The 17,091-nt window shown below is 35.4% G+C and overlaps 1 protein-coding gene across 2 annotated transcripts in view; it reads right to left on the bottom strand.

Annotated features, from left to right (window-relative positions):
* The window catches only part of LOC106665938 (serine/threonine-protein kinase SMG1), an 82,039-nt gene extending 65,095 nt beyond the window's left edge, over positions 1–16,944 (bottom strand). Inside the window, exons 1-34 of one of the 2 annotated variants that reach the window (XM_014392758.2) lie at positions 16,417–16,944; positions 12,772–13,051; positions 12,631–12,712; positions 12,515–12,562; positions 12,074–12,456; positions 11,844–12,001; positions 11,628–11,776; positions 11,402–11,571; positions 11,187–11,344; positions 10,980–11,130; positions 10,766–10,922; positions 10,491–10,706; positions 9,751–9,891; positions 9,557–9,690; positions 9,301–9,497; positions 8,961–9,127; positions 8,718–8,885; positions 8,501–8,655; positions 8,304–8,448; positions 8,117–8,224; positions 7,861–8,060; positions 7,645–7,816; positions 7,450–7,584; positions 7,211–7,386; positions 6,919–7,142; positions 6,409–6,863; positions 2,087–2,363; positions 1,474–1,898; positions 1,332–1,416; positions 955–1,267; positions 650–882; positions 420–591; positions 205–358; positions 16–135 (exon numbers count right to left, since the gene is read on the bottom strand). In XM_014392758.2, the coding sequence (XP_014248244.1) occupies positions 16–135; positions 205–358; positions 420–591; positions 650–882; positions 955–1,267; positions 1,332–1,416; positions 1,474–1,898; positions 2,087–2,363; positions 6,409–6,863; positions 6,919–7,142; positions 7,211–7,386; positions 7,450–7,584; positions 7,645–7,816; positions 7,861–8,060; positions 8,117–8,224; positions 8,304–8,448; positions 8,501–8,655; positions 8,718–8,885; positions 8,961–9,127; positions 9,301–9,497; positions 9,557–9,690; positions 9,751–9,891; positions 10,491–10,706; positions 10,766–10,922; positions 10,980–11,130; positions 11,187–11,344; positions 11,402–11,571; positions 11,628–11,776; positions 11,844–12,001; positions 12,074–12,456; positions 12,515–12,562; positions 12,631–12,712; positions 12,772–13,051; positions 16,417–16,705 (6,597 nt within the window). In that variant the 5' untranslated portion in view covers positions 16,706–16,944. The remainder of the gene's footprint in view (positions 1–15; positions 136–204; positions 359–419; positions 592–649; positions 883–954; positions 1,268–1,331; positions 1,417–1,473; positions 1,899–2,086; positions 2,364–6,408; positions 6,864–6,918; positions 7,143–7,210; positions 7,387–7,449; positions 7,585–7,644; positions 7,817–7,860; positions 8,061–8,116; positions 8,225–8,303; positions 8,449–8,500; positions 8,656–8,717; positions 8,886–8,960; positions 9,128–9,300; positions 9,498–9,556; positions 9,691–9,750; positions 9,892–10,490; positions 10,707–10,765; positions 10,923–10,979; positions 11,131–11,186; positions 11,345–11,401; positions 11,572–11,627; positions 11,777–11,843; positions 12,002–12,073; positions 12,457–12,514; positions 12,563–12,630; positions 12,713–12,771; positions 13,052–16,416) is intronic. The other variant, XM_014392759.2, reaches the window with a different exon arrangement.
* Between the last annotated feature and the right edge of the window lie 147 nt (positions 16,945–17,091).

The raw sequence follows: 17,091 nt of genomic DNA, 5'->3' as shown, positions 1-17,091 counted from the left end.
ATTAACTTCACTAACCTCGATTCCTGTGACGCCGAGCGCTGCTCTCAGGTTTTGCGTGAGCCTGAAAGGTACTTTTTCAGGTACCCTCAGCGTCTTGCCTTTTTCAAAGCAGATGTTGTAGTCTATATGTACGACCTGCAAACAAACAAAAATTATAAATTACTTACACCACTTTTTTTTTATTATTATTAATAAAAGACGCACCTCTCCTGTCTTCAGATTGACAAGGACGTTGTCGAGGTGGCGGTCTCCGAGTCCGATGATATAGCCTATCATCGACATAACTGCCAAAGACGATGAATACAATTTTGTTATGTTCCACCAGTGGGCTGCGTTGATGCTGAAGCACCAAAGCTCCCTGAAAAGAAAAGCAGCAAAAATAAAATTCCAAAAACCTTTCTTTTTTTTTAATTGCTTACTTAGACAGTAGGTATGTTGGGGTGCAATGCATAAGCTCAGTTAAGCATTTTTTAAGGGCCCAAAGTGGCCATTTGTTCCTCTGGACTTGATTGATACTCGTGATGCCAGCATCTTTCAAAATCGGCCCTAATTTCGAGTAGAACAACGCCGAAGGTCTCATAACAGAATTTGCTGAAAATATACATTGTTTTTTAACACAGCGTTATTGTAAAATTATGATTTGTCTTACTTTCTGTCGAATCATTGGCGGCTTCTCGCTCCTGCCATTTTTTATAAAGCGTAAAAATCGGTGTGACGTTCTCAACCCAGCTTATCAGACCCGATCTAGGCCCAAGAGGAACGACCGAGTAATGGTGCGCCCTCAGGCTTGTCTCTTTTAACATGTAATTGGCTATCGACAGAAACTGCATGATCCTTTCATCAAGGTGCAAATCTTCAAGTCCTTTAAAAAGGTATGTATACCTTTAAAAATAAAATAAAATTTAATTAGCAGCCTATATATAAAAAACATAATTTTTTAATTTTTAAACATACTTTAAACCGTTTGACCCGTTAAAGACTAGTTTTTTAGGTTTGGTGTTGGATGGGAGGACTATGACCGTATCAGCGATGGATTTGATGGTCGCCGGATCTCGTACAACACCCGGCATAGCAATTTTAGACAATTTCAGTTTACCAAGTGCTGGCGATATGTCCTTCATTGAGAGCTGCCCACCGCCACGGCGACCAGAGCACGAACTCGCCTGAAGACTGCTCTGCAAAACACCAAGAGCTTGCAATGCACCATTTGGGTCCCTTGGATCATCAGGCTGTTTCAACTTGGTCAAAACATTCTCAATGTCTTTCGCTATTAAAACGTATATAAGTTTGTTAAAATATTTTTTTATTTAAATATATAATAAAATCTTTACCATATTTTTCTTGGAAATTCTTTTCATGAGGTGTCTCAGGAGTAACAAAAGTTATTGCACGCAATTGTTCCAACACAAATAACAGCTATGAAATGAAAATTAGTTAATAGTTCAGAAAAAGAAAAAAAAAAGATAAACATACTGGTTTAAGTATCAGCCTGTATTTTTCAGCGATTATGAATTGTTTTGTTTCTTGAGAAAGGTTGAAATTCGTTTCGGTGCATTTCACCTCGTTGCCGAGCTGTGTGAACCTTCGGCTTATGTCTGGCTGGTGCTGGTTGAGCGTGCCTAGCCACAGCTCGTCCCAGAGGAGCGTAATACGTCTCAGTTCGGCTATAAGCGTCTTGACCTGGTTTATCTCCTCGCCGTACTTTCTCGAAAGCGCTTCGAGTATGAGACCAAAACTGTTTTCAAGAACAGCCGCTTTTTCATTTGGCACCTTCATCTCATCATCATTTCCATCATCATCGTCATCATCAACCTCTTCCTCTTCGTCGTTTTCCTCCTCACCCTCTTCATGTCCTTTAACTTTACTCTTGTCGTCATATTTCATAATCGTCAACAACTCTATTAAAACAAAATTCCATAAAAATTCAATATTATAAAATATTAATTCACTAATTTTGTGGTCCGCTTGACCAATTAATATATGACAATTAATTAAGGTTTTTAGTTGAGATGAAAACTAACAAAAACTCTCAACTAAAAACCTTAATTAATTATTATTATAAAATATTTAAAATTTTGAAACTAACTAGTTGTAGGCATGGTATTCGATCCTGAACCGACTATAGCTGGGAATGTTATAAGATGAGGGGAGTCGTTTCCGATTCTTATAAGGAGCTCGGAAACCCTCTTCCTGACATAAGGCTCCGGGTGGTTCAGCCTGGAAAACAGCTGAGGGACGATGGCGATCCACGGAGCAGTCGGAGTTGTGGAAAGACCGTTTTCGACGACCCGTTGCAACTCTGTCGCATGTCTGACGATGAGCCTTAATAATCTAAGCGTCGCTGTTACAATCACATTATCCTCCTGCAATAAAATTACAACAATTATATTTTTTAATGTAGATATGTTTGTACATACACAAATCTGCATTACCGATGAGTGCATGTAGGTTGGGTTGGGTTAGGTTAGGCTAGATTAGGTAGGGTTAGGGTTAGGATTAATGACAGGTGTTAGGGTACAGACTGTGTTAGGTACAGTTAAAAATAGGGTTAGGGTGTTGATGGCCGCAACAGTTTAGGCGTTGACACGGTGCTCATCACTGTAAGGTAAAAGTCCTGGGTTCAAATCAAGCGACCCTGCTTTCAAACCCGATATTTAATTTTTTTCACAAACACTTGCACCCCGAAGGTTCCTATAACCTCATAGTTGAAATACCATCATTAAAAAATAAAATAAAAATAAATAAAAAACAATTAAAAGATCTTGGACTGGACGGCGCTAGGGTCCAACACTTATGCAATGTAGATGAGCGTTGCAGGTTTAGCCTATTCAATTGATTTAAGGCAATATTGTAATTCTTATAAATGAATTAATTATATATTAAATAAAGTTCTTTTTTCATTCATTCAAAAAGTAAATAAACTAACTATATAAAATAATTAATATAAATTTTTATAGTATGTGAAGAGTTAAGTGTGAATTTTTTCCGATAATTTACCAAATTGAGCTTTGGGTCAGCTACTGTTAAGAGTGGTAAATATGTGTTTTTAAACTACTCAAAGCAATTAAAAAGTAAATAAATTAAGTAATTAAAGGAAATAATAAAACTGATCTTTATTTGAAGAGAAGAGTTGAAAGTGTGGATGTTTATAATTATGAGTGCTAAATATATGTTTTTCTACTGCCTAAAAAATAAAAAAAGTTACTAAAGGAAATAATGAATTTTTTTTAAAGGAATGAGAAGAGATAAGAGTGAGAACTGTGAGAAAATGAGTTTTGATTCAGTGGCTGTTCAGAGTTCTAAATATATGTTTTTAGACTATCCATAGTAACTAAAAAATTTTTTGGATTTTTTATGAGATGAGAAGAATTGAGAAAGTGAATTTTTTTCTAAGAATTTACCAAAATGGGCTTTGAGTCAATGACTTTTAGGAGTTTTAAATTATGGTTTTCAGCTATCCAAAGCAATCAAAAACGTAAATAAACTAAATATCTAAAGAAAACAGTGAACCAAAATTTTTATGGTATGTGAAGAATTGAGAGTGCGGATTTTTTTTTTGCAAGAATTCACATCTGGGTCGATGACTGTTCTAAATATATGTTTTGAAACTATATATAACTAAATATATAATTTTTATGGTATGACAAGAGTTGAAATTTCCAAGAATTCTCCTAAAATGAGCTTTGGGTAGGTGATTGTTAAGAGTTCGAAATATATGTTTTTCTACTGCCCAGAGAATAAAAAAGTAACTAAAGAAAATAATGAACCTAAATTTTTATGGTATATGAAGAATTGATAGTGTAGATTTATTCTGATAATTTGCCCAAATGAGCTTTGGCTTGGCGACTGTTTGGAGTTCTAAATATATGGTTTTAAACTACCCTAAGCAACACAAAAAAAAGTAAATAAACTATGTAACTAAAGGAAATAATGGATATGGATTTTTTTATGGGTTAGAAGCGTTGGGAATGTGGATTTTTTTTCAGGAATTCACATCTGGGTCGGCGACTGTTCAGAGTTCTAAATATATGATTTTAAACTACCCAAAGCAACTCAAAAAATAAATAAACTAGGTAAAGAAAATAATGAATAAATTTGCTGGTTTAGCCTATTCAATTGATTTAAGGCAGTGTATAAAGAAGGCGACTGTAGGAAGTTCTAAATATATGTTTTTCAAGTATTTAAAGCAACTAAAAAGTAAATAAACTATAACTAAATAAAATAATGAATTTGGATTGTTTAAGGGATGAGAAGAAATGAGAGTGATGATTTTTTCAAATAATTCACCAAAATGAGATTTGGGTCAGTGACTGTTAGGAGTTCTAAATACAGTATAAATTGTTTATAACGATACTGGTTATAAGGAACGACCAATTATAATGTACAAAACCTTTAGTCCGGTTAAATGCCATAAGGAAAAAACTTAGGGAAACATTTGAAACTATCGGTTATAGTGGACAGTATGCAAAAGTAACCTCAGCTGCCTAATGATTCTAGGAAATGTTCTTCCCCCTTTTTTAACTTTAACTTTTATTTGCAATAATCTGAATGACATAAAATGTTAGCCAATATCAGTTGGAACATGTCAAAATTATAAAATTTAAAATGAATTAATTGATTAATGCATGATTGCACGTTCTACTGAGGTTACAAAAAAATACCTACAACTTGTTGATATATCCAGGTTTTTAAATAATGTTCTAGTAGAGTTGAAAAATCAACGTGAAGCATATTAGATGAAGAAGTTTTTGTGAAATTTGACAAGTTGTAGGCATTTTTTGTAACCTCAGTAGAATGTGCAATCATGCAATCATTCAGATAATTGCAAATAGAAGTATCTTACAGCAAATTTAGCGTTCTTTCAAATGTGTAATTGAATTTATTGTAGTCTCAACATTTTGGAAGTTGTAAGCGTTTTTATGTGGTAAGATAGTGAAAAGTTGAAAAAACCTAAATTGACGAATATCTTCAATATAGAGAACTTTCCGAAAATTTTCTCCTGAGCATTTTTTGCTCCAAACGAAGAGTAGAATCGATTCCCTGAGTTTCATCAGAAGGAACTGGGACACCCTGTATAACCTTGTAATTGAAATAAACTAGTAAAAAAATAAATTAATTAAATTAAATTAAAAAATAAAAAATAAAAACAATAGAAAGATCTTGAACTAGACGGCGCTAAAGCCCAACACTTATGCAATGCGGAAGAGCATTGCTGGTTTAGCCTATTCAACTGATTTAAGGCAGTGTAAATTGTATTGGGCTTGTGCAAACATAATAAAATTTTTGAAAAGGGGGTCAAAATTATTTTTAATTTTTATAAAATAAAGAAAATTTATTCGAAATACTTTCCATCACAATCTATATATCTTTGCCAACGTGTAATAAGCGCTTTTATCCCGCTGACATAAAAATCTTTATTTCAACTCACAATAAAGTGTTTTCGACTTCATCGCATTCTCTAAACATTTTATCCCTCAAGAAGTGATCAAAATGCCCGGAAAAAGTGGAAGTCCGTACGCGAGAGGTCGGGTGAATGTGGACAGTGCAGTAAAATATTTGCAGGGTTAGCATTGCGACATATGTGATCTTCCCTGCCTTCGAGATCAACATCTCCAAGAAGAAATCTCTGAATCCATCGCTGCACCATGCATTCGCTAATGCTTCCCTCCCCCCCCCCCAAATTATATTGATGTTACACACAGTTTGGGCCACACTTCACCCAAGTTTAAATTAATATTTAATTTCACAAGTCCTCACTTTTATAAAATTCAATATAAACTAAAATATTTTGTATAAAAGATAAAAGTATTTATTATGTTCCATAAATTAGATTTGAGGATTTAGCTTTGTTTACACGACAAGCACCTGTGAAAATAAAAGAAATTTTCTAAACCTGCATTAATTTTATACCAACCCAATAAATTCTTATAAGTGAATTAATTATTTATTATTCTATTGAGGGTATAAGTAAGTTTTTGAGAAAAAAAAGCCCATTTGTAAATATGTCAGATTTGAATGCAGAGCCACTGGATTCAAACCCGTGACCTTCACCTTATTGTGATTAGCGTCGTGTCAACACCTAAACCGTTGTGGCCACTGGCGCCCCCATTAAAAAAAACTTTAAACCTTTATATAGTTTCATATAACCTCATAGTTGAAATACCCCCATTTCAAAATAATAATAATAAAACAATAAAATAAAAAATAAAACAAAATAAAAAACTGTTTTCCTCCCCATGATTCAATGTTTTTCTGTGAAGCAGAAAAATTTGCAAGTGTGAAGCACAAGTTTTTCTCTTTGTGAAGATTCTAACTTTATCTACTATTTTATTGTATTTAAACATAACAAAAGTTATTATATTTAGGTTGATGTATTATAATTAATTCTCAACTGTAATGGCAACGTACCTCATGATATTCAGAAATTTGAATGTATCTGAAGTATGAGTAGGCTGAAAGTCTGAAGTAGGTATAGACCCTGGAGTGAGTCTTTTTCCAAATGTCAAGAAGGCTTTTGATCTGTTCGTTTGAAAATGTCCCCAGCTCTCGTAACTGCTGCTCGATCATTTCAGATGAGACAGTGTCGACGTCGACTTCGTGCGAGTGGTACGCCGCGAGCATATTGCTCACAGCTTGGACCGTCACGCCCTGCGGCAGTTCGGACTCGAGCGCCGCCCTTTCTTCCGGCGTGCTAGCGATCCCTTTTGCCGACTCTTTGACACCACCAGCGTAAGCCCAGGCAGCCAGCCGCTCCCATGATTTGCTCGACATCGGCCAGATACTAAGCGAGAGGCGCAGGAGCCGCCCAGTCAGGAGTTCTTCATCGTTTGAACCACTGCAGTCCTCCGATACTTTCCTAAAACCTAAAAGAAAAAAAAAATTTAATAAAAGTTATAAATTAAAATAAATAAAATTTACAATTCAAATCTTCAAAATGAGAGCCGAATCCATTCGTCTGTTCATACTCAAAGACCTTATCGAGTTCAGGACACTTAAGCTCGGAAGATTTCCCAGTCTTGAATTCAGCGGCGATGTTTCTCAGCACTTTCGAGCTCAGCATTATCAACTCGGGCATTGACGACTCTTGCAGCCTCAAAGCTACTGTCGCAGATAATCTCATAGCCTGTCTGCTCTGCCCACACCTTAAGACAAAGAAAATATAAATATATTTAGCATTTCTCTCAAATAATTTCTTTTTTTTTTAAATCACTTTTTCATTAATTTAGAAACTTGTATCATAGCTTCATGCGAAGTAAAATCTTTCGGTGTCGCTGAAATGTAATTTTCTGCCACATCTTTGAGAGTCTTGTCTGTCGATTTCAAATGCAAGAGTAATACTCGTGTCGCGTATTTTAAATTGCCAGTCTTCCTGGCCACTTTCACGCACTGAAAAATTACAAAATGTTCAAGCACATTCATGGTAAATTAAAAAATAAATAAAATTAGTACCTGAAGTATAAAGTTTTTCGACTCGCGAGACGGCTCCCCTTTTTTCATCTTGTTGAGCGCATTGCCCCACCAAACGGCACGTTCCATTTCAGGCGATTTGATGCATTTTTTCCACCAATAATCGCCTCCGTAGAACTAAAATGGAACATTCAATAAAAACCATCTGCATTTCTCAAAATTAATTTCCCTTAATACCTGTGATACGACGTAATTGGTACTGTTCAAAAGGGAATATGATGTGAATTTAAGTAACGCCGCTCTACCAAGCAGTTCCGAGGGTGAATCTTTGACGCACTCCTCAATAATGCTCTCAGCCAAGGATTGCGCCTCGTCGTACTTCGCTCTCGAATTCAAGCTAAAAAATAAACTTAATAAAAAACAATTAAAAAATTAAGTTTCATACTGACTCACTGTTTGTGATTTTTGATCAGGGAACATTTCAATATGTAGTCGACCTCCTCAAGAAGGTTGTTGTAATCCCAACGGCATCTATCCATCGTAAGGAGGCTCTCGCGATCATCGCCGTTCCACGTAAACATTTCTTTGGCCGCTTCATACTCGCCTTCGTCGAATTTGGCGATCGTTTCGACGAAGTTCAAACTGACATGCTTCTATTAAAAAAAAAAAATACTGAATAATCAAACAGCGCATAATTCTTTTAACTTACATATCGCCTCGTCGAACAGCCATTTTCATTAGAGAGAAAATCTGATTCTGTTTTTTTCCAATTCAGCAAATCCTGCCAGTTGTTCAACGCAAGATAGGACTCGGTCAACTGTATAAAATAAATAATTAATAATAATAAATTCAATAGATTTTTTAATAATACATTTTTTATAAAATAATAATAATACTTGATCTGCTATGAAGATTTTTCTCATTTCAGTCTTATTTTTGATTTGTTGAGCTATGTCGGAACTTTCATTATTGTCAGTTTCCGTAGAGTTAGACATAATTTCTTTGGCAAGAGATTCAAACCCTTCTGTTGCTGATTCGTACCTTTAAAAAAAATATGTGATTTTTTAAATTATTTTTTAATATTTTTTTTTACCTCCTTGCTGCCATGTGTATCAAGGGTTCCAGGATTGGCTCTTTGACATTGGCCGTGTTCTTGGCCCATTCGTATAGGCCTTGTATGGCCTCCTTCTCGCCCATATTTGCCAATGCCCAGCCGACGTTGAGCAGGATATTTTGAAACTCAGGTGTCTAAATAAATAGAAAGATTTATTAGTAATAATTAATTAACAAAATTCAAAAATTATTCTTACATTCGTTGAGTTGTTGTCCAAGTGTGACTGCAAAAGGGCAAATCCGTGCCGGACGGAGGCGGCTGAGAGGCCGCAATGGAGCGAGACGACCAGTATGGCAAACCGTATCCTTGTGAACCACTCATAACAGGAGCCACGGTTCAAACAGAAAAACGACTTGACGGCTTGCTGTAACAATTATTCAACAACTTATTTTTTTTCTCACAATTTAATAATTTTTTTTTTTACAATTGTGTCAATTACTTTTGTGATTAGGGGAAAAGCCGATGCTGTCCCTTCTGCAGCGTTATAAAGCGCTTTTTCAAGCTGCTCCACAAACTGTACGAGCATCCTTACACGCCTTCCCGTCGCAGGGGTCTTCAGCATGTTTTTATTAAGTTTTGTCTCCAATGCGAGATCACGAATAGCAACTTTAAAAAACACACACAAGAAACAATTAGACTATTATTATTTAATTATAAATTTATATTATTTAACAACTAATAGATTTCCCGCTGAATTCTCAACAGATTTTTTTTTTCTTTGAATAATTTACCTAATCAACGTATTTTAAAAATGCATTAGCATGTAAAAAAACAGTTACCCTCGATGGCTGTGAATGTCCCAAGTGGTTTTCCGAGAGCGGTGCGCAGCTTACTGTCCCTGCAGAGGCACGCTGCTTGAAAAGCGAGCCATTCGGTCGTGAGTCCGAGGCTGTTCATCGCTTCTAAGCCGTGCTGGTAGCCGAGCTCCATCACCGGCCAACCGCTCGCTAGGATTTCTGTCATCCATTTAAACTCCCTTTAACAAAAAAAAAGTTTTTTATTGCATAAAATTCAAAATAAATAAATAAAACATACGGGTCGACGCTCTCCTCAAAGAGCATGTAGTTCATTAACTGCTTGAACCGCGTGGCCGTCATCTCTCCTGTCATACTCCGAGCCATTTCTTGATAATTTCTAAGCATCAGCTTGTTCATCATACTGAATTTGTACTATAATTTTTTAGAAAAAGGTTAACTTCTGTCAATTCGTATTATAAAAATTCAACTTACAGAAGCGCAGTTGTTGATTGAAAATGTCACGATCAGTGATGGTAACGCCATCATCAAAAGATGGAATCTCTTCCTTATCTCAGGGCAGGATGAGTTCATAAAATATATACACAGGTCGAGCAGCTTACTCATAATTTCAGGCTGAAAATAATGTAACAATCAGAAGAAAAAAAAGTATGAAAACGTTTGAAGTGGAAGATAAAAAAGTCATCGTAATACGCTTTGACTCAGATTATGCTGAAGCATGATCTATAAGTTCACTGACTGGATTATCTAGAATTAAAACCTCATAAATCGAGTGTGTAATAAGTATTAAACTGGCAGCATAACACCCTACACACAATTTTGTTCCAAAAATTCAAAATAAGGGTGATTTTTAAAAACAATCTTAACAAGATTATGAACGCTTTTTGTTTGTTTTCAACATCTTGCCTCTCCCTGCTTATAACCCTAACATAACAGCAACCTAAAAGAGTTTGACTTTGATAAAAACAAAGACAAGAAATTGAAATTCACAAGGGCACAATATTGAAATACTGGCTGGAAGAAATCTGAATACATTTGGGATTTCTCTGAAGTATTATCACTGATCATCATGGTTGATCCTTAGCCAGAATAAATTTGTGCGATAAAAATTGTGGAGAAATATCAAAAAAACCAACAAATATTCTTAATATCCAAGATCCTCTGTCCTTGCTTAATTTTTTTTATGATATAAATAATTTTTTGTTAATATTCACCGGCCATAATCCTTTAAATTTGGTCACGATGCTTTGGAGGACAGCGACACCCTGGAGTGTGAGGTTGGGTCTGAAATCGGCACAAGCATAGCACAGCCCTTTGACAAGCTCTAGCATCTCCACTGAGCTTAACAGGCTTTTGTATTGGCGGTTGGTCACGGTAAGAAGTTCGTTTACCCATTGCATTATAAAAATTTTGTTCTTCTCTTCAAGGATCTGGAATTTAAACAAAAATGTATATAGTGGAATTACACAACGGTTTAAATTAGTCATACGTCGACGAGGTTCTCGATGAGCAAGTTGATAATCGTGACCATCTGCGTACCAGATGGCGCAGAACTCTGAGGCGTTTCTATACCAAGCGCATCCACCAAGTGCTGCCTTTTGCTCGTTTGTGCCAAAATCTTAGCCGAGGAGACAAAATAATTATTCCTAAAAAAATAAAAGGTTTTATAATAATGACGAGATATCGTTGCTGACGTTCAATACCTCGTGCAGTGGGATTTGAGCAGTTTCATGTAAGCTATGTGGAGTTTTGGGTAACTCGCGGGCCTGAAAGCAGACGGAAGGTGGATGGCGAGAATGTCGAAGATTGTCGGCTTCAGTGTGAAAAGCGAAGTAACTGGATTATTCGCCTGAGCTGGAAAACCATGCCGATCTTATATATCGAAATAATTACAGTAATAAAATTTATACCTAATTCGGCGATAGCTCTTAAAAGAAAAATAACAATCTCTTCGACTATCTCTTTATCGTAGGATGTATTTTTATGCAGGTTATTCTCACCGATGACCAGCGTTTCCATGTTCGGCTTGATCGTTCGCAACGCAGCATCTAAATCCGCGACAACATGTCTGAAACAGAAAAAAAAATGGTAAAAACTATTTTTAAAATTGTCAAATAATAATTACCCATAGGCGCAGAGCAAAATGGGCAGCTGGGAATGGTGCAGCAAAGATTCATAAACTTTGAGTACATCCAGCTCTATCACGGACAGCCTCTTTTTCAAGACTATCGAGTCCGGTTTGAGCAGCGTATCGACAAACTCAGGTGTTGTCTTGCTCGGCATTGAATCTAAGATCTTTAAAAACAGCATAAGAACGTCTTAAGAAGTCTTTATAAATAAAAAAATCTAACCTTTGCGACAAGTCTGAACAATGATGCTAAAGCCTTTTTTGACATAGCATTCAGCGAAAAAAGCGTATATATGTAATTCAACAGGACGCTGTACACCTCATCAGAGTCCGAATTTAAAAAATTAAGTATTAATATTATACATTTGTTCCCTGAAATATATATTTTTTTTTAATTTATTTATAAACAGATATGTAGACTGTTAAAATTGAAACTTACCAGCAATTATTAGGTTGCTGTGAACAGTAACAGTCAAACTTCTTAATACAATAGTGATAACTTTAGTCAACGATTTCTCTAAGAATTCCCAAGTTACGCTGGGACAAACGGCTGGATCCATATTTTTATCCAACCCTTTAAATACAGACTTGAAAACTCTTGAAACGATAATGTAAAAAAATAAAAAATTAGATATACAATTTTTTTTATACATATAAGACAGATTTTACAAGATAAAAGATGTGATTTTGCTGAGCTGGTCCGTGTTCGAGATCTGAATTTCGTCCTCGGACAGCTCCTGAGGGCTTGCCATTTCCTCGAAGCATGTGTCCGTATCCTCGAGGAACTGTTGGAGGAGGGTGACGGTGAAGGACATGTCCTGAAGCCAGTACGGCGCGAGCCGTTTTAGCGAACGTGTCGCACATTTCGTGACAGCAGGGGTCTGCATCGGATCTATGTGCCAGCCTACTATGATGTCGATCATGTCGTGGAAATATTGCGTGAATGTCTCCGGATACCGGTGGGTCAGAGTCAGCGTTATTTCAGTCGTAACCATGAAAATATCGCCGACGTCCGTTATCTCCATTATTTCCCTAATTCCAGCCATCAATTGCTGAAAATTAAATACATCAAAACCGATTTATTTCAAATTATATTTTAAATACACGTACCTGTGCATATTCATTAAGTTTTGGAACCTTTTTATCGAGTTTTGAAAGCTGTAATAAAAATCATTAAATCTTAACTTTAAAAAAAAAAATCAAAGAAGAAAAAAAGAATAAAATACTTCAAGAACTGCTGTCATGATCAGAACTCTGTTGCAATCTTTCTTTTCTGAATTAAATTTACTAAAAATCCAATCCATGAATCTATAAAAATAAAAAAATGATCAATAAAATCCAGTTATTCTAACAAAAATTGTCAAGACCTGTTGAAATCCTTTTCGAGGACATAGCCGACATGGCCAAGCGTCTGCGCCGACCATTTTCTGCACTGCTGGGTCATCCCGGTGCACATGAGCTCAAAAAGCGATTCTAGTATCATTACGAGCGACCTATGGATGTAAGCCGCATTCTCAGGGAGTGACAGAGAATCCTGCAGCATTTTGCAGAGGGAGGTGAATTTTTTCTCATCCTCCTCGCGTGCGAGGCGCCTGAGACAGGTTGAAATCCTCGAGTCCTCGGGCAGATACACCAGCGGGACATAGTCTGCATCATAAAGCAAAAATATTAAACAAATAACAAAATATTTAAAGATTAGTAGACCAAAACTTTTATGCAGAGCTCAAGTTTGTCAATTGGGATAAATCACACTGCCTTGCCCTGCTTATTTCCCTAAAATCACACCTTTTCTACCAAGCGTTTAAATATTACTTTAAAATTTTGAACAGAACTAACCATCAGTTTGATGATTTGAACAAAATTTTTCCTCAATTGATACTATACACTGTTCAATAATCCCTAACAACATTAACTACTAAGTGCCCAACAAAATACTTTTGTTGCAGTACTGAAAATTAAAACCATCCTAAAGGCCAGAATTTTTTTTCCATGAATTTTCAGTAAATCAGACTGATGTGTTGTTCTCTTGCTGATCTGACAACCGTGTCCGATAGTCAGATATCATCATACAAACACCTGATTATTTGTGACATATTGTTAGTGAAAAAAAATATATACTTTGTACTACAGTCACTAAAATTTGACAATCAAAGAAGACAGTCAAGACATCAAATCTGACAGCAGTTTTCACATGTTCAACAGTCGTAAATAAAAAAAAATTATTTGTATTTTATAAACCCAAATCAGACAGAATCCAACTTCCTATTGTCAAGTTAGGTTGTCACGAGTACATTAAAAAAAAAATTCACAACCACAGACCATTTCAAATCTGTTATCAAATTCCATGTCTTGACTGTCCAATCTTGTCAGATTTTCTACTTTTATCATCATCCAACCATTCAAAATTTATATTTATTTGAATATACATATCTTGCATATATTTCTCAAAGATCAGGGTCAGATTACATCCCAAATTATCTGAGAGCGTAGACAAGTGGTTGGTGTATTAGACTCTATTGGCTCATAGACCCCAGATCGTAGGTTCAATTCCAACCATTGCCCTGGATTTTTTGTTTTTTTCGCGCCCCCTTCTCCAAACAATAATAAATTCAACTGCTCAACAAACTTACTCTAGCTATTTTTTTTTTTTTTTTTTTTTTCAACCGTTGGTCATGTTGAAACTGTTGACAGATTTGATGTAGTCCAAAGTGTTATATATTATTATATTATACATATATTTTGTTGTAGTTCAAGGTATATAATTTGGGAGTCTTAAGTTCAGCATTTCTTTGTTTTTTTGTTGAATAGTCAAATGTTTTTGGCAGATTTCAACTGACTGTTTAATCTTGTCAAATTTTGTTCTCCTACTGTCATTCAATCATTGAAAATGTATAATTATTTTTATACTCATATCAGACATCTATTTCTCAAAGTTTAATGTTACATCACGGTCAGACAAGATCCCAAATTATCCGATTGTCTGATCTTATTATCAAATTTGGATGTCAGAACATCAAAATCTGTTTGTTTTTCGACAACCATAGACCAAGTCAAAACAGTTCTGATTTGATGCCATGTCTACTCTGTGTTGTCAAAAGTGTTCTCAGATTCCATGTCCTGTTTAATCTTGTAAGATTTGGTTGTTATACTGTGACCAACATTTGAAAATGTATATTTATTTGATAGCACACTGTATGTCTCAAGGTCTCATCTTAAATCTCCATCAGATTAGATCCCAAATTTTCCAATGGTTTTATCCTACTGTCAAATTTGGTTGTTAAATTTTTTTTTTTTTTTTTTTTTTTTTGACAATTAAGCAATGTCAAAATTGATGTCAGATTTTATGTACTGACTGTTTAATCCTGTCAAATTTTATTCTTATACTGTCACTTAACTGTTGAAATCATATATTAATTTTTATAACTATATGACACATGGATTTCTCTAAGCCTAATCTTACATCAGAGTTAGATAAGACACCTCATTAACTGTCTACCTGATCCTGTTGTCAAATTTAGAGTTCTGAAGGTCAAAAATTGTTTGCTTTTTGCTTACTGTTGAATATGTCAAAACTATTGTCAGATTTGATGTCTTGTTTGTCTAATATCATCAAATTTTTATTCTCTTACCATCATACAACCATTAAAAATATAAACTTATATTATAAACATATCTCACATGTATTAATCCATGTCTGATTTTATACCAGGTTCAGATAAAACCCCTAATTGTCCGACAACCTAATCCTATGGCCAAATTTAGATGTATGAAAGTCAAAATTTATTTGCTTTTTTTTCCAACTATTGAATGTGTCAAAACTGTTTCAGATTTGATGTCTTGATTTTCTAATATTATCAGATTTTTTCTTACAGACACACAACCATTAAAAATTGATATTTATATTATAGCCATATTATATCTGTATTAATCCATGTATAGTGACAGATTAAATACCAAATAATCCAACTGTCTGATCCTATTGTCAAATTTGGATGTATGAGGGTCAAAATTTGTTTGCTTTTTTTCCCAACTGTTGAATATGCCAAAACTGTTGTCAAATTTGATGTCTTGCCTTTGTACTATTATCAGATTTTATTCTGTTACAAACACTCAACCATTAAAAATTGATATTTATATCACAGACGTATCACACATGTATAAAACCAAGCCTGATTTTACACCAGGGTCGGATAAGACACCTAATTGTCCAACAACCTAATCCTATTGTCAAATTTGGATGTATGAAGGTCAAAATTTATTTCCTTTTTTCCAACTGTTGAATATGTCAAAATTGTTGTCAGATTTGATGTCTGGACTGTCTAATATCATCAGATTTTTTTTTCTTACAGACACACAACCATTAAAAATTGATATTTATATTATAGACATATCACACATGTATAAAACCAAGTCTGATTTTACACCAGGGACAGATAAGACCCCTAATTGTTTGACAGCCTAATCCTAATGTCTAATTTGGTTGTCTGAAGGACAAAATTTGTTTGTTTTTGCTAACTGATGTCAGATTTGATGTCCTGACTGTCTAACATTATCAGATTGTCTCTTACCATAATTCAACAATTAAAAATGTATATTTATAATATAAACATATCACTAATGTATTAATCTGTGTCTGATCTTACATCAACGACAGATGAAATATTAAATAATCCAACTGTCAGATCCTAATGGACAAATTTTGATGACTTAAGTTCAAATTCTGTTTGCTTTTTGACAATCATATGACAAGTCAGAAATGATGTCATATTTGATGTCCTGACTGTCTAATTTTGTCAGATTTTAGTTACCAGCATACTAGTGATACGATCAGAAACTGATATCACATCTGCGGGAAAAGGGTAGGCTGTGTAGCCATGTTGGTTGAAAAGTTAGAGGTTTGCGATTGTTCACCACTGCATCCTATCATGACCGATGCATGTTTGCTTGATAGATATGACCCGATGTTCATGACATAACCGATCAGACTGAAAAATTTAAAAACAATGGATTACCCGTTTTGTACTGGCTGGTTTCATGTGTCTTCTTGTTCTCCTGGAACCTTCGAGCTGAGTAGTCGTCCGGACGTTTCCCACGTCCCCTGAACCCTCCTCGCCTCTCGTCACCGAAACTGCGGGTCCTCCCGATGAAATCGTCCTTCTTCCTCGCCTTGCTCCTTGCCTCGGATCGACCCCTCGTCACGACTATGCTCGGGATGTGGCGACCCTTCGCCTCCTCCTTCGACGACTTCTTCTCCTCCTTGCCCTTCGGGGACTTGGAGCTTTCCCCGCTTCCGCTCAGCATCGGGACCAATCACATAATCGACCCGCGGATCCTGGGATTTTTACACCACTTGTAGTCACAGTTCACTATTTTATCGAAACTCTTTATTTCATGCACTTTTCCACTCATACACCTGTCCGTTCATCTGTAGTTAAACTGCTTTTTTTATTTTATTTTTTTTTCTATTGTTATATATTTTTTTATTTAATTAATTTTATTTTATTTTCCCCTTATTGTAACCTCTCGGAAATAAGCTTAGAGACGGTTTATAACACTTGTGTAACAGAGCTACCTTCAAAACTGGAGTCTGGCTCTGGCCCTTGTCGACCCATTCCAGCACAGACCTAGCTTCAACTCGCAGTTCTGTTACGTCATAAACCGGGAATCACTTAAAATTCTAAATTTAT

The sequence above is a fragment of the Cimex lectularius genome, unplaced genomic scaffold (genome assembly GCF_000648675.2).
Source record: "Cimex lectularius strain Harlan isolate CLEC.00 unplaced genomic scaffold, Clec_2.1 scaffold109, whole genome shotgun sequence".
In the NCBI taxonomy this organism is placed as follows: Eukaryota; Metazoa; Arthropoda; class Insecta; order Hemiptera; family Cimicidae; genus Cimex; species Cimex lectularius.
This window is presented reverse-complemented; position numbering and strand designations above follow the sequence as displayed.